The sequence below is a fragment of the Phalacrocorax carbo genome, chromosome 1, assembly GCF_963921805.1.
Source record: "Phalacrocorax carbo chromosome 1, bPhaCar2.1, whole genome shotgun sequence".
In the NCBI taxonomy this organism is placed as follows: domain Eukaryota; kingdom Metazoa; phylum Chordata; class Aves; order Suliformes; family Phalacrocoracidae; genus Phalacrocorax; species Phalacrocorax carbo.
In genome coordinates this window covers 172,356,640-172,383,160 of record NC_087513.1, presented here as the reverse complement: position 1 = coordinate 172,383,160, position 26,521 = coordinate 172,356,640, and the positions used below count along the sequence as shown (strand labels likewise).

General features: G+C 40.7%; 1 protein-coding gene across 1 annotated transcript in view; it reads right to left on the bottom strand.

The window, feature by feature from the left end:
- Positions 1-26,521, bottom strand: part of TBC1D4 (TBC1 domain family member 4) — a 116,903-nt gene that overhangs the window by 43,661 nt on the left and 46,721 nt on the right. The window contains exons 2-3 of the mRNA XM_064440730.1: positions 3,114-3,716; positions 1,656-1,745 (exon numbers count right to left, since the gene is read on the bottom strand). Coding sequence (XP_064296800.1) covers positions 1,656-1,745; positions 3,114-3,716 — 693 coding nt within the window. The remainder of the gene's footprint in view (positions 1-1,655; positions 1,746-3,113; positions 3,717-26,521) is intronic.

Below are 26,521 nucleotides of genomic sequence, written 5' to 3'. Positions count from 1 at the left end.
AGTGAAGAGGTGGAGTGAAAAACTATCTCCAAAGCCCCACACGCAGCATTACCTAACACTATTTACTGCACACAGTTATTTTACTGAAGGAAAGCTAGGCCTTAAAGGTCTGCCATGGTTTTGCTGGTCTCCACCATGCTTTAAAGTCAGCAGAACAAAGGCTGTCCCCGCTTAGGACTGTTGTGTTTGACTATGATCAGCATGTGCACGCACCCCGGCGCCCAGTACGTAAAGCTGAAGTGTCACTTTTATTCAGCTCAGTACACCCACAAAGCAGGAGAAGACTCAAGCCATCTGCAAATTTTGCTTTCCATACCACTGCTTTAAGAATCTCTTTGATCTGTATTTATTATAAAGCTGTTAATACAACTTTCTTTAATTATACTGTCCCATTCTGTATTTGCACTTGCCTTTTTTGCCTACCAAGAGCAGTACAAATTGTATTTAAACAGCAGACTTGACTTAAAGGCCCTGGACCTTTAGTTGGTAGCTCAAGATTCCACTTGAGTTACAAATACTGACCAGTTGTAATTTGTATTAGCATTGGTGGCACAGTCACACAAGAGCAGATTTGTTATTAGCATTAGAATGAAAACAGTTTAGGGTGAAATACAGATTTAGAGCATGCCAGGAAGTACACTTAAAACTACAACGACAATGTTTAAGGAGGCCTGAAGTGGTGCATGTGCATGGAGAACGAAAGAATAACGTACTAAAACAAGACCTCGAAACAGAAAGTGCCAGAGGTAACAGCTGCTGAACAAGAGCAAGATAGAAAGGTAAATCCCTCAGCCTGACATTTAACTTTATAAGACACATTTACTTATTACTGGACATAGCTAGGTTCATCTACTACTGTATTCTCCAGAAGAAATTATGCAGGTGAACTGCTGTTTTTCTGGAGGGCTGATCTAATGCTCTCCTCCTCTCATTCCAAAGGCTTTCAGGAACTGAGCTTCTCAGAGACAGCACACAGAGCATCCTAAATGGAGATCAAGCTACTTCCAGAAGTATATCCAATGCTCTCCCAAAGCAGAACAGGTTACGCTTTGCTTTCTTGATCAATGACCAAAGTTGCCACTACCACAGCTCAGCGTGGTTATTTTGCGCTCATCTTTTCTGTACTTAAGCTCTTTGGAAATGATATTGCATTATTTTTATGCAGTAGCTACTTGAAACTGCTACCAGATGAGTGAAAGCCCTGATTTGAATAACAGCTCTCACTTTTGTAAAGGCAAATCAGTACTTTAAGGCTGCTGCAAGGGTTCATGAAGCAATCACGGTTTGATATTCGATTTGTTCAGCTGTACTCCCCAAAGAAGTTGATGTATCAAAAGTCATGTAGGATTTGTATATACATTAGTCACAATCGCTCAAAATCACCCCCCCCCCTTTTTTTTTTTTTTAATTAAGGAGCTAATGGGGTAAAACAGCAATTTACTTTCATTCATGGCAATTTAGATAGGATAACGTCTTTAAAACTGGCCTTTGAGACCCAATAAAGGAAAACAACACAGAATGCTGGAAAAGAATTCTCCATTTCTTTTTTTTCCTGCTGCCTATAGACCAGCAAGGCAACCCAATGTTGCCTTGAATTTGAAGAACAAATTCCTTTTCTTCTGATGATCTACATGTTGCTTCTTATTAATGCTTACCTGAGAACATGAAGAGATATCTTTAAAATTCTTTTCAAGCACAACAGATTTGGTGTCTGGACTGATGAGGTTAACTTCAAACCTTCCAACCTGTGAGACAGGGAGAAAAATAAGTCTAGTTCATGAATGTCTTGGAGGTACAACATTAACAGCAAAAAAACCATCACAATCTAGCCCCTTCTTGAGAGTACCTTCAGCACAACAGCTTTACTCAGCAGGAACAAGGGTACCATAAACCAGCCTATGTTGAGTAAGAATATTTCAGCAAGAACAATACACTCAGTAGTATAGGAAAGACTTGGAAAGACAACAGGCTTTTTTGTTGTTGTTGTTCATTTTCTTTTCAAGTTATTTTGGTCCAAAGATCACATATTTGACAGGCAGTATTAAAAACTTCAGTAAACAATGTAGCTAAATTAAAAGCTGCAATAAAGACAAGAATTTGTGGATGTATTAATTTTTTTAAACTATACCATAGATCAGCTGAGAAACTATGTTGATCTTAAGGTGATACTTTTTGGTTCTGTCATAATTCTGGATGAGAAAGAGTAGGTTCTGCAGCAAGCTATCTTTCAGCTTTCCCAAACTCTTTCTGAAGTGTCTGGAACTTATTCCATAGAGCTCAGAGTTTCTCAGCAAAATCCTTTTCATTACTAGTGATAGCTGTGGCTTTCTAAAGGGCAATGCATTCTCACTTCAGCTAGCTTTTCCTCAAAAGAATGAAAGGCAAGAATTATCTTTAAAGCAAATGGAAAGGCAAAACCCAGGCATTTAGCCCCGTTACTTTAAGGTCCAAAGATCTTTCCTTTTATGGGTCACCTCCTTAAAGTGTCCTTTTGTTTTTTCAGTACAAGCTCTGAAGATACCAATGCACTTCAGGCAAGAGAAGAAATAGCCATGAGGTCTGAAGGAAGCAGCCTTCAGCGCAAAAATGTTTGAGTACTCGTCTGAGAAAGACAAGCTGAACACCAGTACAAGTTACCATAGAGGGGCGGGCTCAAACGTAAGGCTGTGAAAGCCTCATGTGAAACTGTGAGCTGCTTTCTAATCGTACAAAAAAAAAAAAAAAAACCAGAGGATTTGTTCACGTGGAAGTCTTTATCCATTCTCTTTTTGAAAGAATACTCACTTTTTTCAGCTATGTCCTAGATCTCATCAATACAGACTAACCAGAACTGCATGTCAAGTATTTCCCTAGAAAATTCTGCTCCTATAAGTAATTACTCCATAAGTAATTCTTTTTTCTTAACATTTACCTAACCTCATGAGTTGAGGCGACCTCCTTAAGAAAATTCAGCTACTTGTGTTCCAATCATTTATGAACATAAATATTTATGACAAATCATGAAACCATACCAGATCCATACTACTTATCTTGTAAAACTGGTTTCACCTTCAAACTTCACAGGGGAAGATACGGTGCAAAACCAACATGAAATTGCTCATCCTAGCACACACCTGGAACAACATTGTCCTGTTCTTCTCAGAATCGGAGGGCTGAACATGACTGGGTGCACTTGCATGTCTTCTGCGTGGCTGTATTTTCAGGTTTGTGTCATGAACCCTTCTTTGCATAACTGCAGTGACACTGCTGCACCGGGAGCGAAACTCTTGCTGCTCGTCAAAGCCCGAGTCCTCTAAAATTCTCTCTGGAAAGGAACCACGAGTGCTGGCCAGGTTGGCCAAGTTGGTCTGGCTGCCGACTGTAAACATCACAGCGTGCCCTGCGGTGTTATTTGGGCTGTCCAGCTCCTCAAATGGGCTATCCGATGGAGAAGTTGGCACATTTTCTTCACACAGGGGTAAGTCCAAACTTGACTCATTATTCCGCTGCTCATTTAGTAGTTTCAGGCGCTGGCGCTCATGAAGGCTGAATTTCTCAATGCAATCATCAATTAGTGTGGAGGGAGCTTTCTTGTGAGCCACCGTCACCCTTCCACAATACAAGACCTCAAATTTTTGAGAGTCATAGAAGGCATCTTCACTATCCTTACTTGGTTTGGCATCTTCTTTCAGTGCTGCTTTGGAGACTTGTCTTATGCTGCTGATGACCTCAGGAACCTGAGGGACAGTTTGAAAGGTTGGTTTAGTAGCTACAAATGAGATAGCATAGACAGTGATACACCAAACATTTGTTAATGTAAATATTTACAGAAGTTATTTCTTCAGTAGAGTGCCACTAGCTTCTTGGCTAACAATATAAAAATAGAAAATTCTAAATTTGGTATTTTTTACCACAACCTATTTCAGAACATAAGGTTTTATTTAAATTACCAAAAGGTCTACTGACAAATGGTCACTTTTTTGTTTTTAACTGAGACTGCCATCTCTTTTCTCTAGTCTTCTTCCCACATCAGCCTCTCTTGCTGATGTATTTTACACAGGGCCATCACTGTTTCTTTGTTCTTATTTTTCAGACCCAGATGTTTCCACAACTGTCCTAAGAATGGAACAATTCTGTGAATGAAAAAAAGAGACCAGCAATCCCCATCAGTTTCAGCTGACAGTTTTGGAATACAGGCAGCAAGCATATGGAAATTTTATCCAAGTACCATGTACAATTGCATTAGTTCTTTTTTATAATCTGCTGCAAAAGCCTCACCCCATCCATCCTATGACATAGCTTGCTTTAAGGTCACATTTCCCTGCTGCAATTAAGCAGCACACCAAATCTCTCTTCTCCTCCATCATTCTTCCCTACAACTTCCTACTGTACCCTGTAAGCCAAACTGCATATCTCCAGTAGAAACTCTTGATTTCAGCCCTGTATCACCCAGCCTTTTAAGACCACCTGGTTCTTCCTCTATTTTAGCCCAATCACCTTGGGAGGATGTCTGCCTTCAGTATCAGCGTATTTAATACACAAGTTCCTTTTTCATTTTGCCATCACTAAAGAAAACAAGGACTTGCCCAACTCTACTGGGCACATATCAGAGTGAATTTAGTTGCTCTTGCAACAGCACCTACCTCTGCTTAACCAAGCATCTTTCCCACCAAGTCTCATCTTCTCTGGAAGTACAACAAATAGCATCATGTTACATGCACTGGGGAAGTTACTGGTGACAATGTTATCAAGAGAGGATATCTATCTGATTTTTCTTTGCAAGAGAATTGGGTTCTCGACACTCACCTAATCCAATGCAATCAAATAAACTGCTTTTGTATTCCATATAGCTCCCCACCATATCTATACTATTTGAAAAATTATTTCAAAGTATTTTTTCTATTAAAAAAAGAGATAACTCTGAAGTCACACCTTAGTAAATAATCCATGCTCCCTACAGCATCTTTCTTTCAGTCACATGATACCAGCTGAAACTTGCTAATGAGGCCGTAATGTCCTATACCAATACTCCTGCAAGTCTCAGATGAAAATTACCTTCTCTTAATCCCCAACTCCCATTACACACTCCTCCACCACTGGGCATTCAACTTAAATCTGCTTCCAGTTCATTTATTGTAAAATAAAGCTCATCTACACTAAGACCTATTGACCATTTGGATTTCATCCCTATAGATGTCATCATCATCATCTCTGTTTTCAGCAAGGCTAAGAGTTAGTCTTAATATGACACAGATACTAAAGTGTATTTAATCTTCACTCATTCTCACAACCAGGCTGTTTTACCACCACCCAAGGCGTGCCTTCTCCCAGCCATGCCAGCTCAGCTGGACATGGACAATTCTCACTTTATACATGCCAGTTCATATTTCAGGATGCAGCTCTGTTTCTACTGATCAGTCCTCTTATTCTCTCTATGGCCTGTGCTTAAAGAAGCTATCGAGTTTAAATCCCTTAGCTCTCTATTTTAGCAAAATTCACAAGTCAGCTGTATTTTAATTAACACTTCCTTTTTTAGAATCCAGGACAATTCACTTACATTTCTATTTGAAGTACAGTGACAAATGATAATTCTACTAAAAATGCATAAATTCTACATGCAATCAACTAGAGTAAACAGTATTAGCTGTCTAATCGTCAATTTGGATTTTTAAAGAAGTGTACCATCACTTCCACTCCAATAACTGGGTTCTGCCACTTGCTCATCTCTTTTGAGATAGAAGACTAAAGAAGAAATTCTGATGTCTCTATAATAACACCCAATAGCCTCCTAGCACATCCTATGCCCCCACCTCCCTTGACAGCAAATGTCCAAACCAACTCTACCACAACAGGATTCCCCATCCATCCCCTCCTCTCCCCAAGATCTCCCCTGCAAGCAAACACACAGAGTTTTAAGTAATTGCAATTCTATTCAGAAAAACAACCTACCAACCTGCTATTTATCACTTGGTTTTATTTTCACCTTTTCCAGATCATGCATACTCTTCAGTCACTAGTATTCGAGCCACAATTACTATTTCACAGCCTTTGCTCCCTGTGTAGCTTTTGCTTCTACCTACCACATATATTGCTACAGTATTTTCCTTTCAGCACAGGAGGATCCTAGCATTAGAGCAGAGGTTTCGGCTCATACTGCCCAAACGATCCTTATTCCCTGCTTTGTTTAGGTAACCTTTTTTTTTTTTTTTTTTTTTTTTACAAGCTATGTTATTTTTTAGAGTGTGCTCTTATCAGTATTCACTTTTTTCCTATTTTCATTCCTATCCACAGAATTAAAGTGATAGATCAAGGTGAAAAATTGAGACCCATTTAATCTCCATAGTTATGAATACTCTTCTTATATACAGATGAAGAGGAGAACAACACAATACAGTGATATCACAATGGATAAGCAATATCTGTCAGATGGTCCACAACCACTTCCAGATGCTCGTTGGTTGTCTCATGGACTGCCTAGATAGTAAGGTGTGAAAAACAGCTGCAAGTATAAGATGCAAGACAGATACCAATATTGCTCAGCAATTAGTCATACATATGGATTTTATTGGTCTTTAGTATAGAGGAATAATTGTATACTGATGACGATGTGCCCAATGATTGATGATGTGCCAGCTTATACTTTTAGACCTGACCCTCTTCACTTCCAGAGTGATACTACACTATCAAGAACCAAGAGCCACTGCCATCTGAGACATACCTGATCAGATCACAATATTTTCATTTAATGTTTTGACTTCGGGCAAAAACCATAACTGGGATCACGTGGAGTCTAAACAAAAGTCTGCACCTATATTTTCCTGAAAGGCAAGGCACAGGAAGAGTTACACAACTATCAAGCATAGCAACCACCCCAACACGGCTTTTCACACATTTCTTTGGCATATATCATTGTGTTTTAACATTTTGCTCCTCTGTATACCGAGAAGCCCCAGTCACAAAAGTTTCGCCATCAAAGTTGTGTAACTTTTCTGGATTTGGAAATTAGCTTGTTAGCTGTTAATGTTGAAATTGCAGGGCAAGGTTAGATGAGATAGTAAGCAGAATGGTGATTTAAAAATACTGAATTAACAGGATGAAACTGCTTAACTGTTTTTAGGAATCAGTTTAGTAATATTAAGACAGGCTCCTGAAACATTAAAAACTTATTAAAGTGTTTCCAAGTTCTAGTATCTCCCTGCAGCAGTCTCACGAAATTAAGCAGCCAACGGGGAGAAACTGGATTCTTATTCCCGAGACCCACCGGGCCATTGCAGATCTTCCTGACACACACTACTAGCTGATAGAGTACAGCAGAACAAAAAGGGTAAATGAGTTATCACATAGTTTTTCAGCATTCACTTGTGTATAAAGAAAATAAATGCTTAAAATATTTAAGCAATTAATCTATTTAACATACTCAGAATTTTTGTCATCAAGCCTTGAATATAGTTATGTCAAAGGAGAAGACTGGAGTAGAGGGGGACAGACAGTGTATTTGCAGGGTGAGAGGCAAGAGACACACTTCCAGCCCAAACAAACCCAGTGGTGTTAGTGCCGGAACTGTGCAAGGAGAGTTAATTCTCCCATGCTTTGCCTCTCCCAAGTCCCATTGTCTAGGGCCCTATCACATTTTTCCAAATATTGCTGGGCAGTGAAGGAGAAGATGACTACATCCCAAATGGAGTTGCAGAGGGCTTCTCAGGCAGAAAGGTAGGAGCAGATGGTGCCGTGACGGGACAGCAGTTGTCAAACCAGAAGGAGAAATCAAAAGTGTAATGCAGGCCATGCCTATATACGTTATTCATGAAGTTTCCCTAATCTGTTGAGGAGGACCAGACTATTACACGAAGTGGGACAAGGCAGTCACCAAAAAACCAAAAATTAAAAACAGTACAGTGACAGGACAACACAAGCTTGTTAGAGATAGACATAGTCCAAGTCTATACAAATTAACATTATAAGCACCTTAAACTGACATTCTAAATGTTAATTGTCCAGTATATTGTATTTACTGACCACAGAATGTAATAAGTCCATTCATAACTTACTGTAAAAGGTGAAGAGAAGAAGATGATGAACTCCCAAAACAAAAGCTGCTAGGTCCTTAAGAGCTAAAGCCCAGGAGCACACATATCACCAGGCAAAAAAACTGAAAAGTTGTCAGAAAAACAAACAAAAATCCTGACAAGCTTCATTGAGAACTAGATACATATGGTATATTATCTAGATGAAGGGACTAAAATACATGTTTACTCAAATATGTTGGAACATCACACAAAACTTTCTCTAATACAACAGTGACCTCATGCTTTAACAGCTACAGGCACACTGAACTTTGACAGGTATTAATAAATTGATAACAAACAAAATGGATGCGAGAGCTTCCGATGAACTTTCCTCCCCTCCAGCATGTCAAGAGCTGCACATGCCTGTCAGGAGACAACAGTGGCACATGAACTTTAAGACCCCTGAGATAGTGCTCATAGTAACTCCTAAATCTCTGAACAGAGCCAAGAGAACTCAGAAGAGCAGAGATCCTTCTTCAGGACCTGGACCAGAACACCCAAAAATGCAAGAGGCCAAAAAGATGAGGATGAACAGTGGGCTCCGTTAAGTACAAGGTTAGACCTGTGACACTAGTTCTGCTCCTCAGTGTGAGGAACACTCCAAAATTTGGTTAAGAGGAAAAAATCCAACAAAAAAACCAAACCACCAAAACCAAACGTACAGGATTGAGTTAAGAAACAAGTAAGAAGAGCTTCACCATAACATTAGAGAGGCAATATTTCACTCCACGGAAACAGGATCAATCTCGTAAGTCTAATTAAGGAGAAAAAAAAAAAACCACTTGGGAATGCAAATTAAATTTGTTATTCTTCATATTTGAGTACCTTAAGATTGTATGACTCTTCAACCAGTTAGATCTGATTCAATACATGGCGATTCAACAAGCAAAATTAGCCGTACTCAAATCAGAACAGATGGCACTGGTCGAGTTCTACATCACCTATAATAAGATTCAGTCCTGAACATACAATGTAAGTAGTAAAGTGTAATAGGTGTTATACCACCACAAACACTGTTTACTACAGATAGTAGAGTTTTGACAAGCTAAAACTAATGACAACATCAATTTTAGCCAAATGGTCCCCAATCTATTCCATTTGCACCTTACACCCCCTTCGCCCCACCTGCCCTTTGACTTAGGTTATACACCTTATGAGCTACTGGAGCACATCATCCATTTGGCCAGCCAGCGTAGAATAAGGCTGCAGCACTTCGCCCTGGCTAGGAGACAGATATATTAATACCCTAGATCTGCTAATCCCAGCTCTGCAGTTCATGGGCTCCATCCAGTTTGTCCCTTGTGACTAGACCTACAACAGGGTCAATACATAAAGGAGACCAAACACCTTCCTCGTGCGCAAGCAGTACGCTGTTCAAAGGGCATGTGAATAGTACTGCCAAGAACTATTCTGCTGTACATCAAGAAACTTCACTGTGTTCAACGCAGAAACATATATTATCATGCTGGAAATATCAGCTTAACCGATGTAACTAATGCAAACTCTTTCATTTGACTTGATTAAACCAAAGAGAACTACAGGAAAATAATTAACATAAAATTAAAACTTTCTTTTCATGTCTTCTCATGTCATACAACTAGGTTTTTGTTAAAAATCAATTCCAACTTTATCAACCTTGCCTTAAAATCCCAAAAAAGAACCTGACTTATGAAGTGATATTATCACCAATATCTTGAAGTTGCAAAACAGAGAGGCCGTCAAGCCTACTAAATCATGCATGCTGCAGCATAACACTAGAACAGTTTGTCACAACTCTAGAATAGGCAGAGAATTTCCATGGTGATACTACGTGCCTTCTTGAATAGCAGTGACAGAAGTTGAAGTATTAAAAAAAAAATATATACTCTCTTTGAATTAACAACAGCCTCCAGTGAACAAAGGTGGAGCTCCTCTTTTTGCTGGAGGGATAACAATGAAATGCACCCCGTGGTAATTACTGGGTCATTACCAAGTGGTGCTTTCAATTTTAACCCAAACTTAGAACTTTTAACACTATGGACATTACAAAGAACAACAAAATTCATCTGTTGTATATCATTATTTCCACAGCTGGACAGAATTTCACTACGCAGAGAAACTGCGGCTCTTATTAGTTTGTTTCTAGCTGCCACATGGAAAATTTCAGTCTGAAATGTGTTACCAAAGCAAAGCCTCTCTTTACACCATAAGGCTTATAAACATTTAGCATGACTATGAAGTACTAATCTAACATGCCTAACAAATCTGGCTACTTAATGACAGCAGTTCTAGCAAGGCGATTATTTTCAAAGGAGGGAAGAAGCCCAGCCCCTCTCACACTCCATCACCACACGAGGTGCAGTGTCAGATCCCTTCCACCACACAGAGACGCGAGATGAGTGAACTTCATGCACGCACGTTAGGAGCAGTCAGTACCTTCTGGTCTGGTCTCCAGTTCAGAAGAACAGGCATGTCCAAGCTAAAACGTCCCTGAATTTTAACGTCATGAACACGAGGACTCAGGAACAGATACCTGGGCTATGTGAGCGCAGGAAGATGCCTCTGTCACAAAGGGCTGGCAGTGCTGTCGCAGCACTTCCTCAGGCTCGGTCCGTGATATCACGGCACAGGCAGAGCCGCCTGCAGCAACCGTTACGCTTCAAAAGCCAAGTATTTCCTGACTTTGGGCTGGAAGCACCCGCACCGCCTCGGACTTGAATAACGTCCCACTCGTTATCTAGCTATGTATACTTGAAAAAAAGAGAAACAGAAATCAACACCCTGTGCTTTGCTAATTACTGAAAGAGTTTGACATCTATCAATCAGAAAACAGCACAATGTAAGAAAAAATTAGGAGCAATCGGACATGACTCTCCTTTCTGTTAGCGTTAAGCTGCATATCCACAAGATAGGAGAACCCAGCCACAGCACTGAAACACGAACAGAGACAAAATAAGCCACATATCACACCCTGACATGTATCAGGCATTTGACACTACTGAGGCAAAGTTCTCGCCTTACACAAAACCACATCGAAATGCCAGCCAAAGTGCACACATCAATAACCATTCTCAACCAGAAAGAAGGGTGGGAGAAAGGAAAAAAAAAAAAAAGCTGTTTTCTCTTAACAGCTATAAATGTTTTTACTGTCATCCAGTTAGTACAGCACTGATCATCCAGACCTTTTGTACTTCTAAATCTACAGCAGTCTGCTGCTTCACATACTGGTGACAGTGCCCCGCTTAACAGTTTTCACCATTAAAAATGCATCTTCCCCATAAAGAGATAAAAGACCAGCTCAGACTGATTCAATTTATGCAGTCACACAAGCAATTTGTTGACTTTGTTTATGCTAGAGATATTTAGAAACTAGAACAGAAGAACTTGTTGCCATTGGCTGACTTAGTGCTGAAGGAATACTGACCATCTTCAGTTTTGCAGAAATGAGGAGGCTTTGTAGCCAAGAAGAGTGCTATCACAAAGGGAAAAGAACAGCAGCTGAATTGCTAAGCATTTCTATAACCTACCTGCATTTAGCATACTTGTAAAAATACAGTTTAGAAAACACAGTCTGGTTCTCAGCAAGCAGTAATAAGCATCTGCCATCAACTCCGATTCATTGTACTGCAAGTCTGGGCTAACACAACACAAGCCCAGTAGCAGGAAACCTGGAATACAGGGGCTGGCGAAGAAAGACCCAGTGCAAGCAGCTTTTGGAGCTTCCAGCTGACTGTCACCCGTGGCAGCTAGGGCTTGCACATTTCTGCTGTCCTCTACAGGTTCATGAGTGTAGCCAAAGGTTACAGCAACAGAAAACACATGAGGAACAAGAGAAAAACCCATAAAGAACTGCATACAGTAAAGTTTTGCTTTCAGGAGACAGAGTCTTCTTCCTATTTGCCTGGCCTATAATTTTTTCCAGGTGACTGGTCAGGACCCAATTAGGTTTTTTTCTAAAGAACTGTTACAGAGCAATGCACTTACATTACTGTAACATTAAACCCCATGCCATATACTGGGGAGATCACATACTGCTGCTGAAGGCAAAGCTGAAGACTACCACTAACTCAGCCTAAAGAGAGAGATATTTTTAGATAGGCAAAATAAAATAAAATAAAATTCAGTTCTCAAAATAATTCTTACTTGAGATTGACCCAGGAATATCTTGTGCTGTTTAATTTTGATACAGCCAACAAGCAGAAAAAGAGTCTACCACAGTTGCACAGCTTAATCTTAGAGAATCCACCGCATTACCCCATTCGCTACTGGGAACTTATGGATCACCTAACACGTTCTGTGTGCTACACACGCACACAAGATGCTGCTTTGCCGAGTATCCAAATTTAAATAACCAGTATAATGATAGAAGGTGGATCAAGTTACTTAACAGGAAAGAATGTGTAAGAGTTACAAGATTGTTTGGGTGCCTGATCAGACAACAGATGCCTTTTTTCATACTGGCATGCCAGCACTCTACAGTGGTATATCAAAGAACTTCAATGATGGCAGTGACAGCATAGCCCAACAGGAATGTTGTTTCAAGTAAGGAAGGTTCTGGCATTCAGTATTTCTTTCCTATGTTTAGGCCAGTCAGACTGATGCTTTTCCACCTTTCAAATACAGCTCATGCTCACTCTGCTTGAATACTTTGCAACCCACAGTAGAGCCAGTACAGAGCTCTCATGACAATCCTTATGTTCTTTGAGTATGTAGAATAGTGAGTCTCAAGTCCCTTACCAGTTACACACTTTGAGCATATGCGAGTACTCTCAAGTTTGTTCCCAACTTCGGGACATAATTCCCAGTGAAAGATTTAGCAAAGTACAGCTTGCTTGTAACATCAGTTCACCTTAAACTTTCCAACTGCTTTAACCCAAGTTTTTCCAAACTATAAAAGCACAAATTCAGATATTAACCAGGAATATTCTCCTGAAAACTCTGCATTTTTAGCTTAATTTGGCACTTCATTTTCTAGTAAGAGGTTTATTAAAGAAGATACTGTTTTTAAGAACTCTATCATATTTAACACACACGCTATTTTTAAAAGGGCTTGCCTGAGAAGATAAGGCTGTCACGTGGACAGTCCCAAACAATTAGTACATTCTCTGCATTCATTTCCTTTTGGGAAAAAAAAGTTACAGTTGGATAGCTCACTGAAGTATTTTGCCCATTTATGGTCACTATCCACTTCTCAAATATAGATCAGAAGATAGTGAACCTCATTTTAGCAGATTTAAAGTGCAAGTGCTAAGACGGAAGTAAGTGTTCCATGCACTTTTAGGAAAGTGGGATAGGTTTTTTTTTAATTCAGTAGTTTTAGACAGAAGCTCTCAAGATTTTGATTTAAAAAGATTAACATTTTGATTCATTATGAAACGAACACACCTTGGAAAGTCTGTTTTTCCCTACTCAAGAGATCAAGGTTTCAGGACTCCTGCATGGCAGATCATGGCGAATCCTGAAGTGAATATCAGCCCAGATTTGGTTGAAGACCACCTGCATCTGATTTCCACAGATGCCACCACCTTTATAACTTATTTGCTACAATAACCACCTTCTTTTCTATCACTGAAGGAGAAGATGGCAAGTGGTTAGTAATTCAACACTTGCTCTGGGAGATGGGAAAAATTATAGACTATTCAGTCTAAGAGATCAAGCAGGTGTCTATATATTTGGCCCAGAAAGAGTCAGGGACTGCAATAACTTCTAATCCCCTTAATAACACTAGATGTTCCTCAATGACATGAAACCAAGGAGTTAGGTCCTTTCCTATTTGATGTTTTCCCAGAAACTCTTGACTGCAGTATTGAGAATCATAGAAACATAATCGTTTAGGTTGGAGAGGACCTCTAAGATCATCAAGTCCAACTGTTAACCCAACACTGCCAAGTCCACCACTAAACCATGTTCCTAAGCACCACCTCTACAAATCTTTTACACACCTCCAAGGACAGTGACCCAACCACTTCCGTGGGCAGCCTGTTCCAATGACTGACAACCCTTTTGGTGAAGAAATTTTTCCTAATATCCAATCTAGAACTCCCCTGATGCAACTTGAGGCTGTTTGTTCTTGTCCTGTCTCCCCTCAGCCTCCTCTTCTCCAGACTAAACAACCCCAGCTCCCTCAGCTGCTCCTCAGAAGACCTGCTCTCCAAACCCTTCACCAGCTTCGTTGCCCTTCTCTGGACACACTCTAGCAACTCAATGTCTTTCTTGTACTGAGGGGCCCAAAACCAAACACAATATTCAAGGTGCGGCCTCACCAGTGCCAAGTAGAGGGGGACGATCGCTTCCCTGCTCCTGCTGGCCACACTATTCCTGATACAAGCCAGGATGCTCTTGGCCTTCTTGGCCACCTGGGCACACTGCCGGCTCATATTCAGCTGTCTATCAACCAACACCGCCAGGTCCTTCTCTGCTGGGCAGCTTCACAGCCACTCTTCCCCAAGCCTGTAGTGTTGCATGGGGTTGTTGTGAACCAAGTGCATCATTTTGGGCATAGCGATCATGAAATTATGGAGTTTTCAACACTTGGAGAAGTAAGGAGGGGGGTCAGCAGAACTGCTACCTTGGACTTCTGAAGGGCACACAAGGGCTAGCACAGGATCCCCTCAAACACTGGTGTGCCACCCCCAGACTTACCTCTAGCAAGCCTGGTTTTATCCCTTTCCCCCTTCAAATCTAGTTTAAAGCTCTTTCAATGAGCCCCACTATCTCACGTGCAAAGAGTGCAAAAGAAATTTCAGATTACAAACTTTCTTTTAAAAAGGCTCTGCTTACAGAAAGGTGTACAGCAAAAACAGTGTCAAGCAGCAGGTGACACTGCGGCAGAGACACTAAAAAAGTTATTACAGGTTTCAACACTCCTTTTCTCAAACGGACATCCAGTAAGAAACTGTGAAAGACAAATGCTCATGGTTCATCAGACCGTGTGCACTGAGTAGAAAAAAAAAAATTATTTGCAACCTAATAGCCTTTCAACAGCTTCTCCACCCCTGCCAAGCAGCATTCATTAGTTTTCTAGTACTATGGAATTACACAGCTGCACAAGTTCCAGCTTGTCCAGTAATATCACACTTCACAAAAGTAACCGCATTATCTTGCTACCGTATCAAATGCCTAAGCAACCAGTAGTACAATTAACTTTTCCCAGATAACAACCAGCAAACAACTGTAGCGTAAACACAGCGAAAGAGGATTTCAAATCCATGTTGATCCAGATGCTGAATTTCCAGCTGCCAGGCAGAGCAGGGAGCTTCCACCTAACTAGACTTCCTCCAGCTGAAGTCTTGAATCACCACTTTGCCTGACGGAGACAGAGGAATAATGAATACCATGCCTGAAGGCAGGTCTAGCACACCACGAAACACCAAGCACTACTCTTGCTCAGAGTCACAATAGTCTAATCTTGTCAATCACTAACGGTTAAAAATGTTTAGATTTCATCAGCTGCTTATGTTAGCTGTGAAAAGAATTAAATACAGTTAGATAGTTACGGTGTTCAAAAGTAAATCCGTACAGACACAGTTGAATGGGTATTTCAGATTTAATAGCGGAAAGTAATTAAGTGCATGGTTGTTTTACTTTTTCACGCAGAGAAATTCAAAAGAGCTATGCAGTTACTATTAATAAAAAAACAACAACCCACAAGACCCAGGGGCAACAGAAAAAGAAATGCTTTCCCAGAAAGCTTTGAGAGAAATGAGTCAATGAAGTAAAGAGACAGTAAGGTTATTTCAGAGGAACAGCTTCATGAGGCAAGGCTCTTGCGCCAACAGTGATATACGCGATACGTTTGGTAAAGACCCATGAGACCATTTGCATATATTCCCAAAAAGCTTGTAAGAGAGTGGGTTTTCTTGGTTATGAATCTGGGTTCTGTAAAACTGTAGGGAAAAAGCGAGCATAAAAGCACTCAGTTACTGTGTGAGGAAGAAAACACAGTAGGTGATGAATACAGAGAACCAAGACGGATGGGATGGAGTCGTTTCTAAAGGTACATGAGGGGATTGTTTTTTAGGTAACATTTTCATACACCTCAGGTAAAGTAACTTTTGCAGTGCTTCACTAATTGCTACTAATTGTAGGTACTACTTGTTTCAGTACTGCTAAACTTTCTCAATTTAGTGTGTCTGATATGTGATAGATATTTCTGAGCCAGCAGTTGCACAGCTTGACAGCATAAACAGTAAGATTTAGGGAACCACCTTTTGGAGTTGGCTCGAGTCTACACAGGTAAGCAGGATAGGCAGGTTGCATTAACTGCCTAGAGCTAATGTGGCTAACAACATTCACGGGAAGAGTCGCATATCCTTCATCATGTCTTAGCAATATCATCGCAAATATACCCAGGATTTCTATAATTTACGTTCACTATTAAAGTACACCAAAGCCCACACTGCTTTACCTTCTGTCACAGCATCTTCATCTTACTAGTACTGTTAGCACATCTTGCTTGGGTACCTATATATTAAGGTATGTTCCCTGAATGTAGAGAAGAAGGGCAGCACAGCCCCAGTGTCTAGGGCTTGACAAAAGTATGCTTAAATATAACACGACAATCCTTGTCACATGGCTCCTGTCTGGCCTGGAAACTAAACTCCCATTTCTGGACTGATGTGGGGAGGGATTGCAAGGGAAGAGTGGCTTTGCCGCGGACATAACAGTGTTCTCATGACATTTAAATAAGCTATTTTGAAGGATAATGTAAATCCCATTCACTTCAGATTACCACAGGAGTTTCTTAAATCATTTCAGCCAAGATATTACTTGTCATGCTCAGCTGCAATCAAAGCAAGAGATAGCTTCAAGTAACTTAAAGTTTCAGAAATAAGCATGTGAGTCTTTCTTTCATAAAAGACAACAGCTTTATCTGGGCTGATAGAACTTAAAACTCAATTTATCCATAAATTCATCATTCTACAGCTGAAGGTATTTTTTACTTATGATAGCCCAGATTATGAAATATTTCCTTCTGCAACTGAATGTCAGTTTGCTGATGAGAGTTACCAAGGAACACGTACTTATTAAAGGAAATCGGAAAATAAGCTCCCCTGAGGACTGAACTTCATTCTTCCAGCCCATCAACTCTCCCTCCCCTTGAGGGAGCTTAGCCTATCTGGGAATTATCTACATTAGGAGTTTACTCTTGGTCATGTCTGGATGTCCTGTTCTCACTGAAGTCAAGGCTGAAACTTGTTTTGCAAAGCCAGCAAGGAAACACATCAGTTGTATCATAACAGCGAGCACACTTCATTGTATACCTATTCTGTGCTTCCCAGCATCATATCTAGGAAGACAAGACAGGTCTTACTTATCAAGCCCCAGTCTTTTGTGTGGTTGGACTCTCAGTCATGCCTTCCAATTTCAGCTGTAACAACCACAAGGCCTTCCAAAACAATTCCATACATTTCCGTATGGTAACACCGTCACACTTCAGGGAAGAACAACAGAAACTTCAACTTCAAGGGTTATCCCAGACATGGCAGAAGTATACAAAACTAGCTAGATTTATTATTCTCTACAGAGTTTTTACAGCATTTGGCATAGTCCCAGGTGCTGTCTTATCTATTTGATCATGAGCTCTCAGGGAGCTGAAGCTAGCATAGGATACAAGTTGGCACATTTTTGTGTTTTTCCTCCCAGAAAAACTTAACATCTTGCATAAATTAGGTAACTTCAAAACAGAGTTAGGATACAATGAAGCAGGTGTAACAGATTCATAGTTTATCAAGAGAAGTTTTATTAGAAGTTCAGAAATTAATATGGATAGTCAGCTAGCAGCAAAACCAGAAAACCACACAATTAATTTGAGAAGCCCCAGTAAACTCATAGACCAAGATGGTGTTTAATTCATATGGATTTACATCAATAGAAGTGAGTAAAACTGAATATATTAACAAATCCATATTTTCAGATGAACAGAAGCCAACTTGACCCAAGTAGAAATCTCTTTTGTTTGGTTGGTTTGTTTTTTTTTTAAGGCGGGGACACCACTATAAGAGGGTTATGATGCACTGCAGCAAACAATGACAAAATTATAAGTGAAAGTAGTAGAAAAACATAAGAACGGACATGTGTGCTCCCAAATCCAGTACTTACTATGTAAATTATTTCCAAGTGGCACATGGAAGCAGCTTTCTGCAGCATTGCAACCTGCCTAGCTGAGGCTACTCTCAGAGCTTGAAACTACATCCTGTAAAGAGATTTTTACATCCTATTTCCCTTCATGGGAACACTGGGAATGACTAGCTCAGACTTGGATGTTCAACTTAATACCATACTAAAACTACTGCACTTCTGAAGAGTCTACAAGGTGATGTAAAAGGAGCTTCTACTGACTCTACTACCTAAGACAGCTAACCTGTCTTTCACACTGTGCAGAGATTTCCATTGTTCTGATTTTGATCTGTGATCTTATTTTTTCAACGTGCTTCCTCTCCCCAAGCAGCAAGGAAGTCTGACAGGACCCATTTTAGCCCAAGGTCCTTATGCCTATTACGATCCTTCTTCAGCCTGACTGCTTCAAAGATGCATCACATACAAACACCAGTCTTGGAATTAAACAAACTGGAATTGCTCAAAAGCATGTAACATTTGAGAAACTGTATTATTTTCCATTAGTAGCAGCTTCACAATGATTGTTAGCCTAATTTATTTTGATGAAGCCTGCTCTGATGCTGACCATAGCGGATAGGGATCCTAGAAGGACACAAAGAGTTGCTGCGAGGAAATTGTAAGGCTTAACAGCATTTTTGTATACATACAGTAAAACATGCTACCAAACAGCTGATTTAAAACTTATGCCCTCTTTTTGTATTACGAGAACAAGAGGAAAGCACTTTGAGCACCCATTAGAAATCAATCCATGTTAAGGATGTACTGAAATATGAGCTAACTGAAGAAAGAAAAAAAAACAACAAACCAAACCAAAACCTGTTACCTACAAATTCAGTTAATTATGGGGATGCAGAATAAAGCCCTCTATATGTTGCTGGATTGACAGGTCTGAAATTTTTAGGTACAACCAAGGAATGATAGTCTTTCAAGTTTAAAAAAGAAAAAATATCCAAAGCATCAAAGCTGGAAATCACTCACTGGTTTAAGTGGTTAAATAGGTAAGTAGGAGGCTAATTTTAAAGTAGCACTTCAAAGTGACACATTAGGTAATAACAGATATGCGTCATGTAATAACATCCTGGTATTATACCAAGTGTTCTTAAGTGACGTGAAGGTGAAATATAGGATTTAAGACATACAAGGCTTATTTCTAATGGCAAATATCTGAATACTGTAAGATTCAGACACTGTAGAAGAACAATTGGCAGTGTTAGTATTTTATTCCTTTTTTCTCTGTACCTATGAATATAAGCAAGAAATTAGGATTCATAATTTAAAGTATGTCTTACTTCATAGTTGAGAAATTTACTGTAAAAAAGCTGTCACTTGTTCTTCTAGGAAAAAAAATTGTATAATTTTACTCTGTTTATGGAATACCCTACAGTTTCAGCCTGCAAAAAAGCCATACAAATAGTTGGAAGAACGTTTATGTACTATAGAAGGATTTAAAAAGAGCACCTTTATTTGCTTTAGAGTTATGATGCATCAGCTTCAGAACTTACAAGATTCTTTGCATGGAAAAAGGCTGTGGACAACAAAAGCAGATACTTGACGGAGGAAGCAATAACTCCCTTCTTTTTATTAATGTTCTTCTAAGTTTTGTTCTTTCAGGGTTTTTATTTACCGTGCTTTTCAAGGGAGGGGGGGAACACCCCTGCAGCTATAGGAACTGTCAAGTCTTGAGAGCTGATATTCTGGTAAGAACAGAGTATGCACTAGTTAAATTTTTACAGATCACTTATGATGTTAAAACGTGGAATAATACAGTGCTTTGGATTCTGCAGGTCTCGGAAGGAACATCCTGGGAATGAGGTTCATGCAGCGAACAGCTCAGTAATATTGCATAACCAGGAAAAGGATGTAATCACCAATACAGTACTAGTCCTCTCAAATCAAGCACAGTTTTGCCTTCAGAGCAAGGCCTGATATTTTAAGGCATGAAATTAGTTTGGGGAAGAGATGAAAGACCAAGCAACTCCAGCTACTAGAAGCGCACTCACACTTGCTGTCAACCCCAGAACTCACAGGCATCTATCAAAATTGCAGTGGACAAAACGGCGTAAGTGTTTCTTAACCCCATAACTTTATGCAGCATGATTAGAAAGCCTCAAATTTACAAGAATTATGCAAGCAGTGACAAGAGGTCAGATGAAACTCCTACTAGAAGGTGACCCCCCCCCCAAGCAGCTGGTCCTTAGAAGGGTTCCTACATGCAGCTGGGAACAAAGAGACACACCTAAAAGTTGAGGTGCTGAAGAGCTTCCCCACCACCACTTCCCCAGTATTTTCTCAAGATATCACATCAAAAATGTTTACTCCTAATTATTTACCATTAAAGTTGCATACAAACATGGTTGCGAACATCGCTATGTTCCTACAAGGCTTGGTTGGATGCTCATACCCACAAAAGGTAAGAACATAGTTCCACACACTTGTTTACAACAATCATCAAGTTTTGCCAGCCCAGCTTCACACAGTGTTTTCACAGGCTTTGTGAGCAGGTTTTCCTTGAATACAGACTACAAACCATGGCTATGAGACTCTACCCAGCAGCAGCTGCTCATAGGCTGGATAAAACGGAGTTTCAGAGCTCTTAAGTCCCTAGGTAACTTAAAAATATCTAACAGACTGAATAGGGGACGGAGCTGCTCTTTATAGCACAACAGGTCCCTTTATCACGTTAAGAACAAAGCTGTATTTATATTATTTCACCACTTATCTGAACGCCACCCTGCACTATCTAGTAAAACACGCACTGTGCTTTTGTGATAAAATACCCTGTGCTAAGGCAGCCTTACTTTTCCACCAGGACATGAACACATGTCCTGAGCCCCATTACAAGCACAACATGAGCAGCCGATTTCAGGTTGCTGTACTCAGCTTAGAATTAATCAGCAGCTGCTCAGTAAAGCCTTCGCACACCCAAAAGTCTGAAAGAGTGCTAGCTGAGGAGCCAAATGCTTTTGGACAGATGCTACGTGCACAGTGTATTAATACAAAATTAATCAAATTACATACTGTGCTCGAGTACTGCATTCACTTTGACAACCTAAGATGACAAGGGAGGACAAAACAGACATGACCATGGCAGAGACAGCCTGAGAAGACATGAGAAATCCAATGCTCCGTTGAGGTTTGCCTGGGGTTATGTTCCTTTTTTTCACCCTTTTCTGAATGAAAATTGCAGAATGAATGCAAACCCTTCATGTTTTCCCCTGAAGAGTTAAATTTCCTCAACTTTCATATACTTTCTGCTGTTGCAACCTAGTGCTAGAGTTATCAGAGGACCTACAAAATTAGTCTATAGGGCTGAAAGAAACCCTGCATCCGGCCCACAGGGAAAAAGGACGCATCAAAATAATTATGACCTCAAGTTTACTTTTTGAAGTAGATACTTCTAACTACTCTTCCTTCTCCAAAAAGCCACAGTGAGGTTTAGGAGCCTGCCAGCCCCTGTCAGCTAATTAAAAATTGGATGGTCTATTGGGTGCAGGTGGCAAGGTGTTGGTAGCAGGGGCAGCCTCTGTGAGGAGCGGCCGGGGCTGCCCCGTGCCAGACACAGATGGGTCCGGCCGGCTCCAACCCACCCACCGCAGGGCACGGCTGAGCCCCTCGGCCAAGGTGGTGGTGCCTCAGGGAAAATGTGCTTCAGAAAGAGTAAAAGAATGCCACACAGACAGAGCGAGGGAGGAAGTGTGAGAAACAGCCCTGCAAACACCAAGGTGAGAAGGGGAGGTGCTCCATGGTGGAGCAGAGATTCCCCTGCAGCCCCTAGAGGAGACCAGGCTGGATCAGGCTTTCCTGATGGGAACTGCAGCCAGTGGGGGACCCACACTGGAGCAGGGGAACAGCATAAGGAGGAAGGAGCAGCAGAGAGGAGCCATTATGGACTGACCACAGCCCCCGTTTCCCCATCCCCCTGCACCACACAGGGTCAGGGGAGAAGGTAGAGGAGTCAACAACAAGGGAGTGAAGACTAGGAAAGAAAGGGGTGGCAGGGGGAGAAAATATTTTTGATTTTGTCTTTCTTTCTCAACATCCAAACCTATTTTAATCAGCAATAAACAGAATTGCTTTTCCCTTAAGTCGAGTCTGTTTTGCTCATGATGGTAATTGGTAAGCAATCTCCCCATCTTTGCCTCAGTCCACAAGCTTCTCCAGCCTATTTCCGCCTATATCTGGTTGGGCTGGGGGTGTGAGTGAGCATCTGGGTGGGTGTCTGGCTGCTGGCCAAGGCTAACCCAGCACAGATGGTTGAAAAACAGACACTTAGAATTTTCATTCCTATCCGCATGCTGCTAAATAAACTTCCCCCCACTTCAAACACAGACTGTTTTTACACCTGGATTTTTCAGACTGCTACACATGGCATGGCATGGATGGCCAATGCAGTAACAGTTGCTGAACCGAAAAGCCAATACAGGTCCTAGCGTGTGCCCTTGCTACTGGTGGCCAACCGACAGACACACCAAGAGGCAGACTCCAAACTTGAATGCAGAAAATTAACACTTGGCAACCACTAATGCCGCCTCCGTGCCTGCTGCTTAGAGCAACTCCGTTCCAGGCCTCAAGGTGCACACCACTGCTTTATTTTTATTCTAACTTGAGATTTTTGCATCTTAGCTTTTATATTTTCACACTAACTTCCACATTCAGCTGAGTGTCTTAGCTAAGAGCTTCCCATTTAGACCAGAAAGGAGACAGCAAGACTTTTTTTAAATGAGGTCCTGAAGTCATCAGTGAAGGGGCCAAGAAACACCCGCACGCAAAGGTGCAGCAAATCAACCTTGCAACATGCACAGTGGTCTCCAGAATGCTTGGCAATGGAACAGAGGTGGGGCTGAGAGGCTACAATGCCCATCCTCATTCCGATTGTTTTGTTATATTCTCAGGGTTCAGCCCTCTGCAAGTGCTTTTAATTTTAAAAGCAGAAATTACTGAAGTAGTCTTCATTTTATTCTGAAGGACAAAAAAGAAAAGAATTTTTTTACTACAGTGCTCATTATATTATGTGTGCAATTTCATTTCTTTGGCAGGTCTCTCAAGTAACTTTGCCAGTAAAAGGTTAAGGTTACAATATTGAGTTCGTTAGAGCCTAACTGCTTGGGGGCAAAATAAAAACTTGCTTTTCTGAGACACTCAAGAACAAGATGAAAACCAGAAAATTCTGTTCTTCCTGGCAGTGAACTCTTCCCTGTCCGAGCAGTGTTTCGCCATTATTGTAAAGATGCAGGCTTTAAGCTCTCTCCTTTCAAGGCCATGTGCAGAAGAGCCCAGACAGACTGATCAACCATTTCTGGTCAGCAGGTTTTCCTCTCAAATCCACCTGCAAGATCAGAGTTTTAAACGCCTGCATAGGTCCATCTGATCTGATGTATGCAGTGAGGTTTCTATAGAGTAATTGCAAAGGCTATGCAATAGAAAAAGAAAAAAAAGAAAACAATTTCATGAGAATTAGTATCACTTGTGTTAAAGCTTCTTCTGTATCAATGTTTAAACAACCAGCAGCTTAGCTATAAGATCAAAAGGGTCTGTTGTTTTGTTGTGGGTTTTTTGGGTTTTTTTGGGGTGGGGGGTGGTGGGGGGAAAGGTGTTTGCTTTCTGCTTTTAAGTCCATTACTTTTTCTTACCTAACCCAAGACAGCTGAAGTAGCCCATTTGTTCCTTGGAAACATTACTTCTTTTGGGTCCTTCTGTCCTACATGTTTGACTAGGCAGCTAGAGAGGAAATGCTTTTCATTCTGTTTACTAGCAGTGGAGGGGAAGAGCAAACAGAAATGGGTCTGCTCAAATGCTGGACTCTCCTACTAGTTTACCATTTAAACAAAAAAGTGCTATAATGTGACAGACAAGTGGAGTGCAAGCATTTTGGAGTTTTTTATAGTCTAAGTTTAAAAACGTCTCCCCTTCCACCTCTTATTTAAAAGAAAAAAAGTCAAGTCTTTATTAGACCTTTATTGTGTCTTGTAGCCTATAATGAATAAGTTAAATCTGCACATTTTTCCCCTCTCTTCCTCCAGAGAGGAAGAGGGGAAACTCTCTTCACAAAACTTGAACCAAAGCTCATCTTTCTCAAGAGGAATATGACAGAAGATAAAGCTTTCCCTCCATTTCACCTCTGTCATTCATACATTGAGCTGCATGCTGGCATTTCCCAAACCAGCCCGGTTCTATCCAACCTACAATAGCTGACACAGGGAGAGCCAACAGTATCCATTTAGTATCTCTGTTGGTCTTTCTGAAGTCACTCATACTATCATAATTTTCCTACACATTCAAGGAATCCAGTATGGTTTGGAAGATGCCACCCCCTCAAATTTTAGCAACAGCAGCAATTGAAAATATTGCAACCATGCAACTTGAAGGTAAACTTGGAGAGACCAGATATACAAGTGACTTACAGTGAATTCTGCCTGGAAACACTTAAAAGCACTGGCAAGCACTATCAAAAATATGGTGAGAATTGCTGTAGCATAAAAAAATTAACAGCTCTAATTTTCTGAAGTCAGACTCAATTTATACCAAGTTTAGTCTCAGGCGTCAAGTTCTGTCCTTTATACCTCAAAAAAGAGATTCCAGGTACTTCATTCCCTAGCAATGTCACTTTATATTACATAGCACAGAAGTAGCATAAAGACCGCAATATGATCTGGGGTGACTGATGAACAACAGACAGGATATCAGCCCATTTATATATGCTACCGCTTAATGGAACAGCCTCATAAATACAGAGCAGAATACCAAGAAAGCCTGCTCATCTCATCTCGCAAAAAGCCAAGGCAAAGCCTTTCTCCAACACTTTTGCAAAGCCAGAATAAATTCTCCACAGCTCCTGTTTAATAACAGGCTCTTCAGGAACTTAAAAAAAGCTTCATCTGTGAGGAAGTTATTTGCCTAACTATGGTTCTTCAGTCCAACTCAATAAGGCTCAGAAGAGATTCAGTTGTTCTCAAAAGCTTGTTCTAAGTATTCAAAAACCAGGCAACACAGTAGGCTGCATCTGCACATCCTAACTTTTGCTGAAAGCATAGCCAACTTAACCATTCACAGCAGTTTACATTCTGGTAAACAAGTGCTTGTAACGACAGCCAGGACTTCATACATTTGTTTTTCATACACCCTTTGGTTCCTATTAAATTCCAGGGCAGGAATCAAGGCTGATTTCTGTTTACAAAGTGCTATCATTTATCATTTCACAGGATGAAACTATTAAAATAAAGGTGCAGTGTAACAGAAGAGGGCTTTTTTTTTTTTTTTTTCATTTTACATAAAACTAGTGTCCAGAAACAGAACTCGGACCAGAATTCCACATTGCCTGACTCACCTCTGCCAGTGACGGGGCTTGTCTAAGACCAGAACCAAGTGTTTGTCTCGGTCGCTGCTAATAGGTAGCATCTGAAGTAATTTTCTGGGAGACAGGCAGGAATATACAGAATACTGCTCACACATGAGCAGTTATGTCTCATCCCCAGCATCATAAGGAATGGAAGAATAGTACTTAGAAATGACATCCTCAAGCACAGGTAGAGAGAACGTACTTTCAGTGACCTTCTTTTGCTAGAAGCTGCCCGATGTACAGCACTTAAACTTCGTTCCCTGCTTCAGATATTTGATCCTCTCAGGGGAAAATAGAGCTCCCCAGTTCCTAGACAGCAAAAGGCAAGAACGTTTGGAAGGAAGCACCTACTTACTTAGAAAACAGAATGAAAGACCTAACTGGGATCTCCACAACTAATCTGCCTTTGCACAGGATCATAGTGTGCTGGCAGGCTTCTCACAATGGAAGAACTGCATGCCCAGGCCATGGGACTGGAAGGAATAATCACAGATCCCATGTTAAACATCAAGGACAGGTACCTCAAAAGCCTCATTTCCTGGCTAAAAAAAAAAAAGGTTCTGAAACTGCAACATCAATTTCTTCTTGCCTTCCCCATTCTCACAAGCATATAGGGCTCATGTCTTCCACCAAATCTGACAGCTATCTCACCACCTTAAGAGCGACCTTTCTTGGGGAAGGGGAGTGGAGAAGAGAAAGTGAGCACGTGGCTGTGTAAAGCAGAGACGCCCACACAGAGGAGAACTGTCAAGCATGTACTGAAGGCATCTGCTCTGCTCAGCTGGCCAATACACACACAAATGCGTGCACAGCAAACATCAGCTGCAGCTGGCATAACACTGTTTCTTGCCCAGCAACTAGCTGAAAACATAGGATAAGCTGGAAAACTAAGAGACTGTTTGGGAAAAAAAAAAAAAAAAAAAAAACAACAAAAAACAACCAACAAAAAACCACCCCAACTTGATAAATTGCTTTATGTGAAAGAAATTCTTATTGTGTATTTTATTTGTGTGTTTTCCCTTCCCTCTTACTTCTGCTTCAT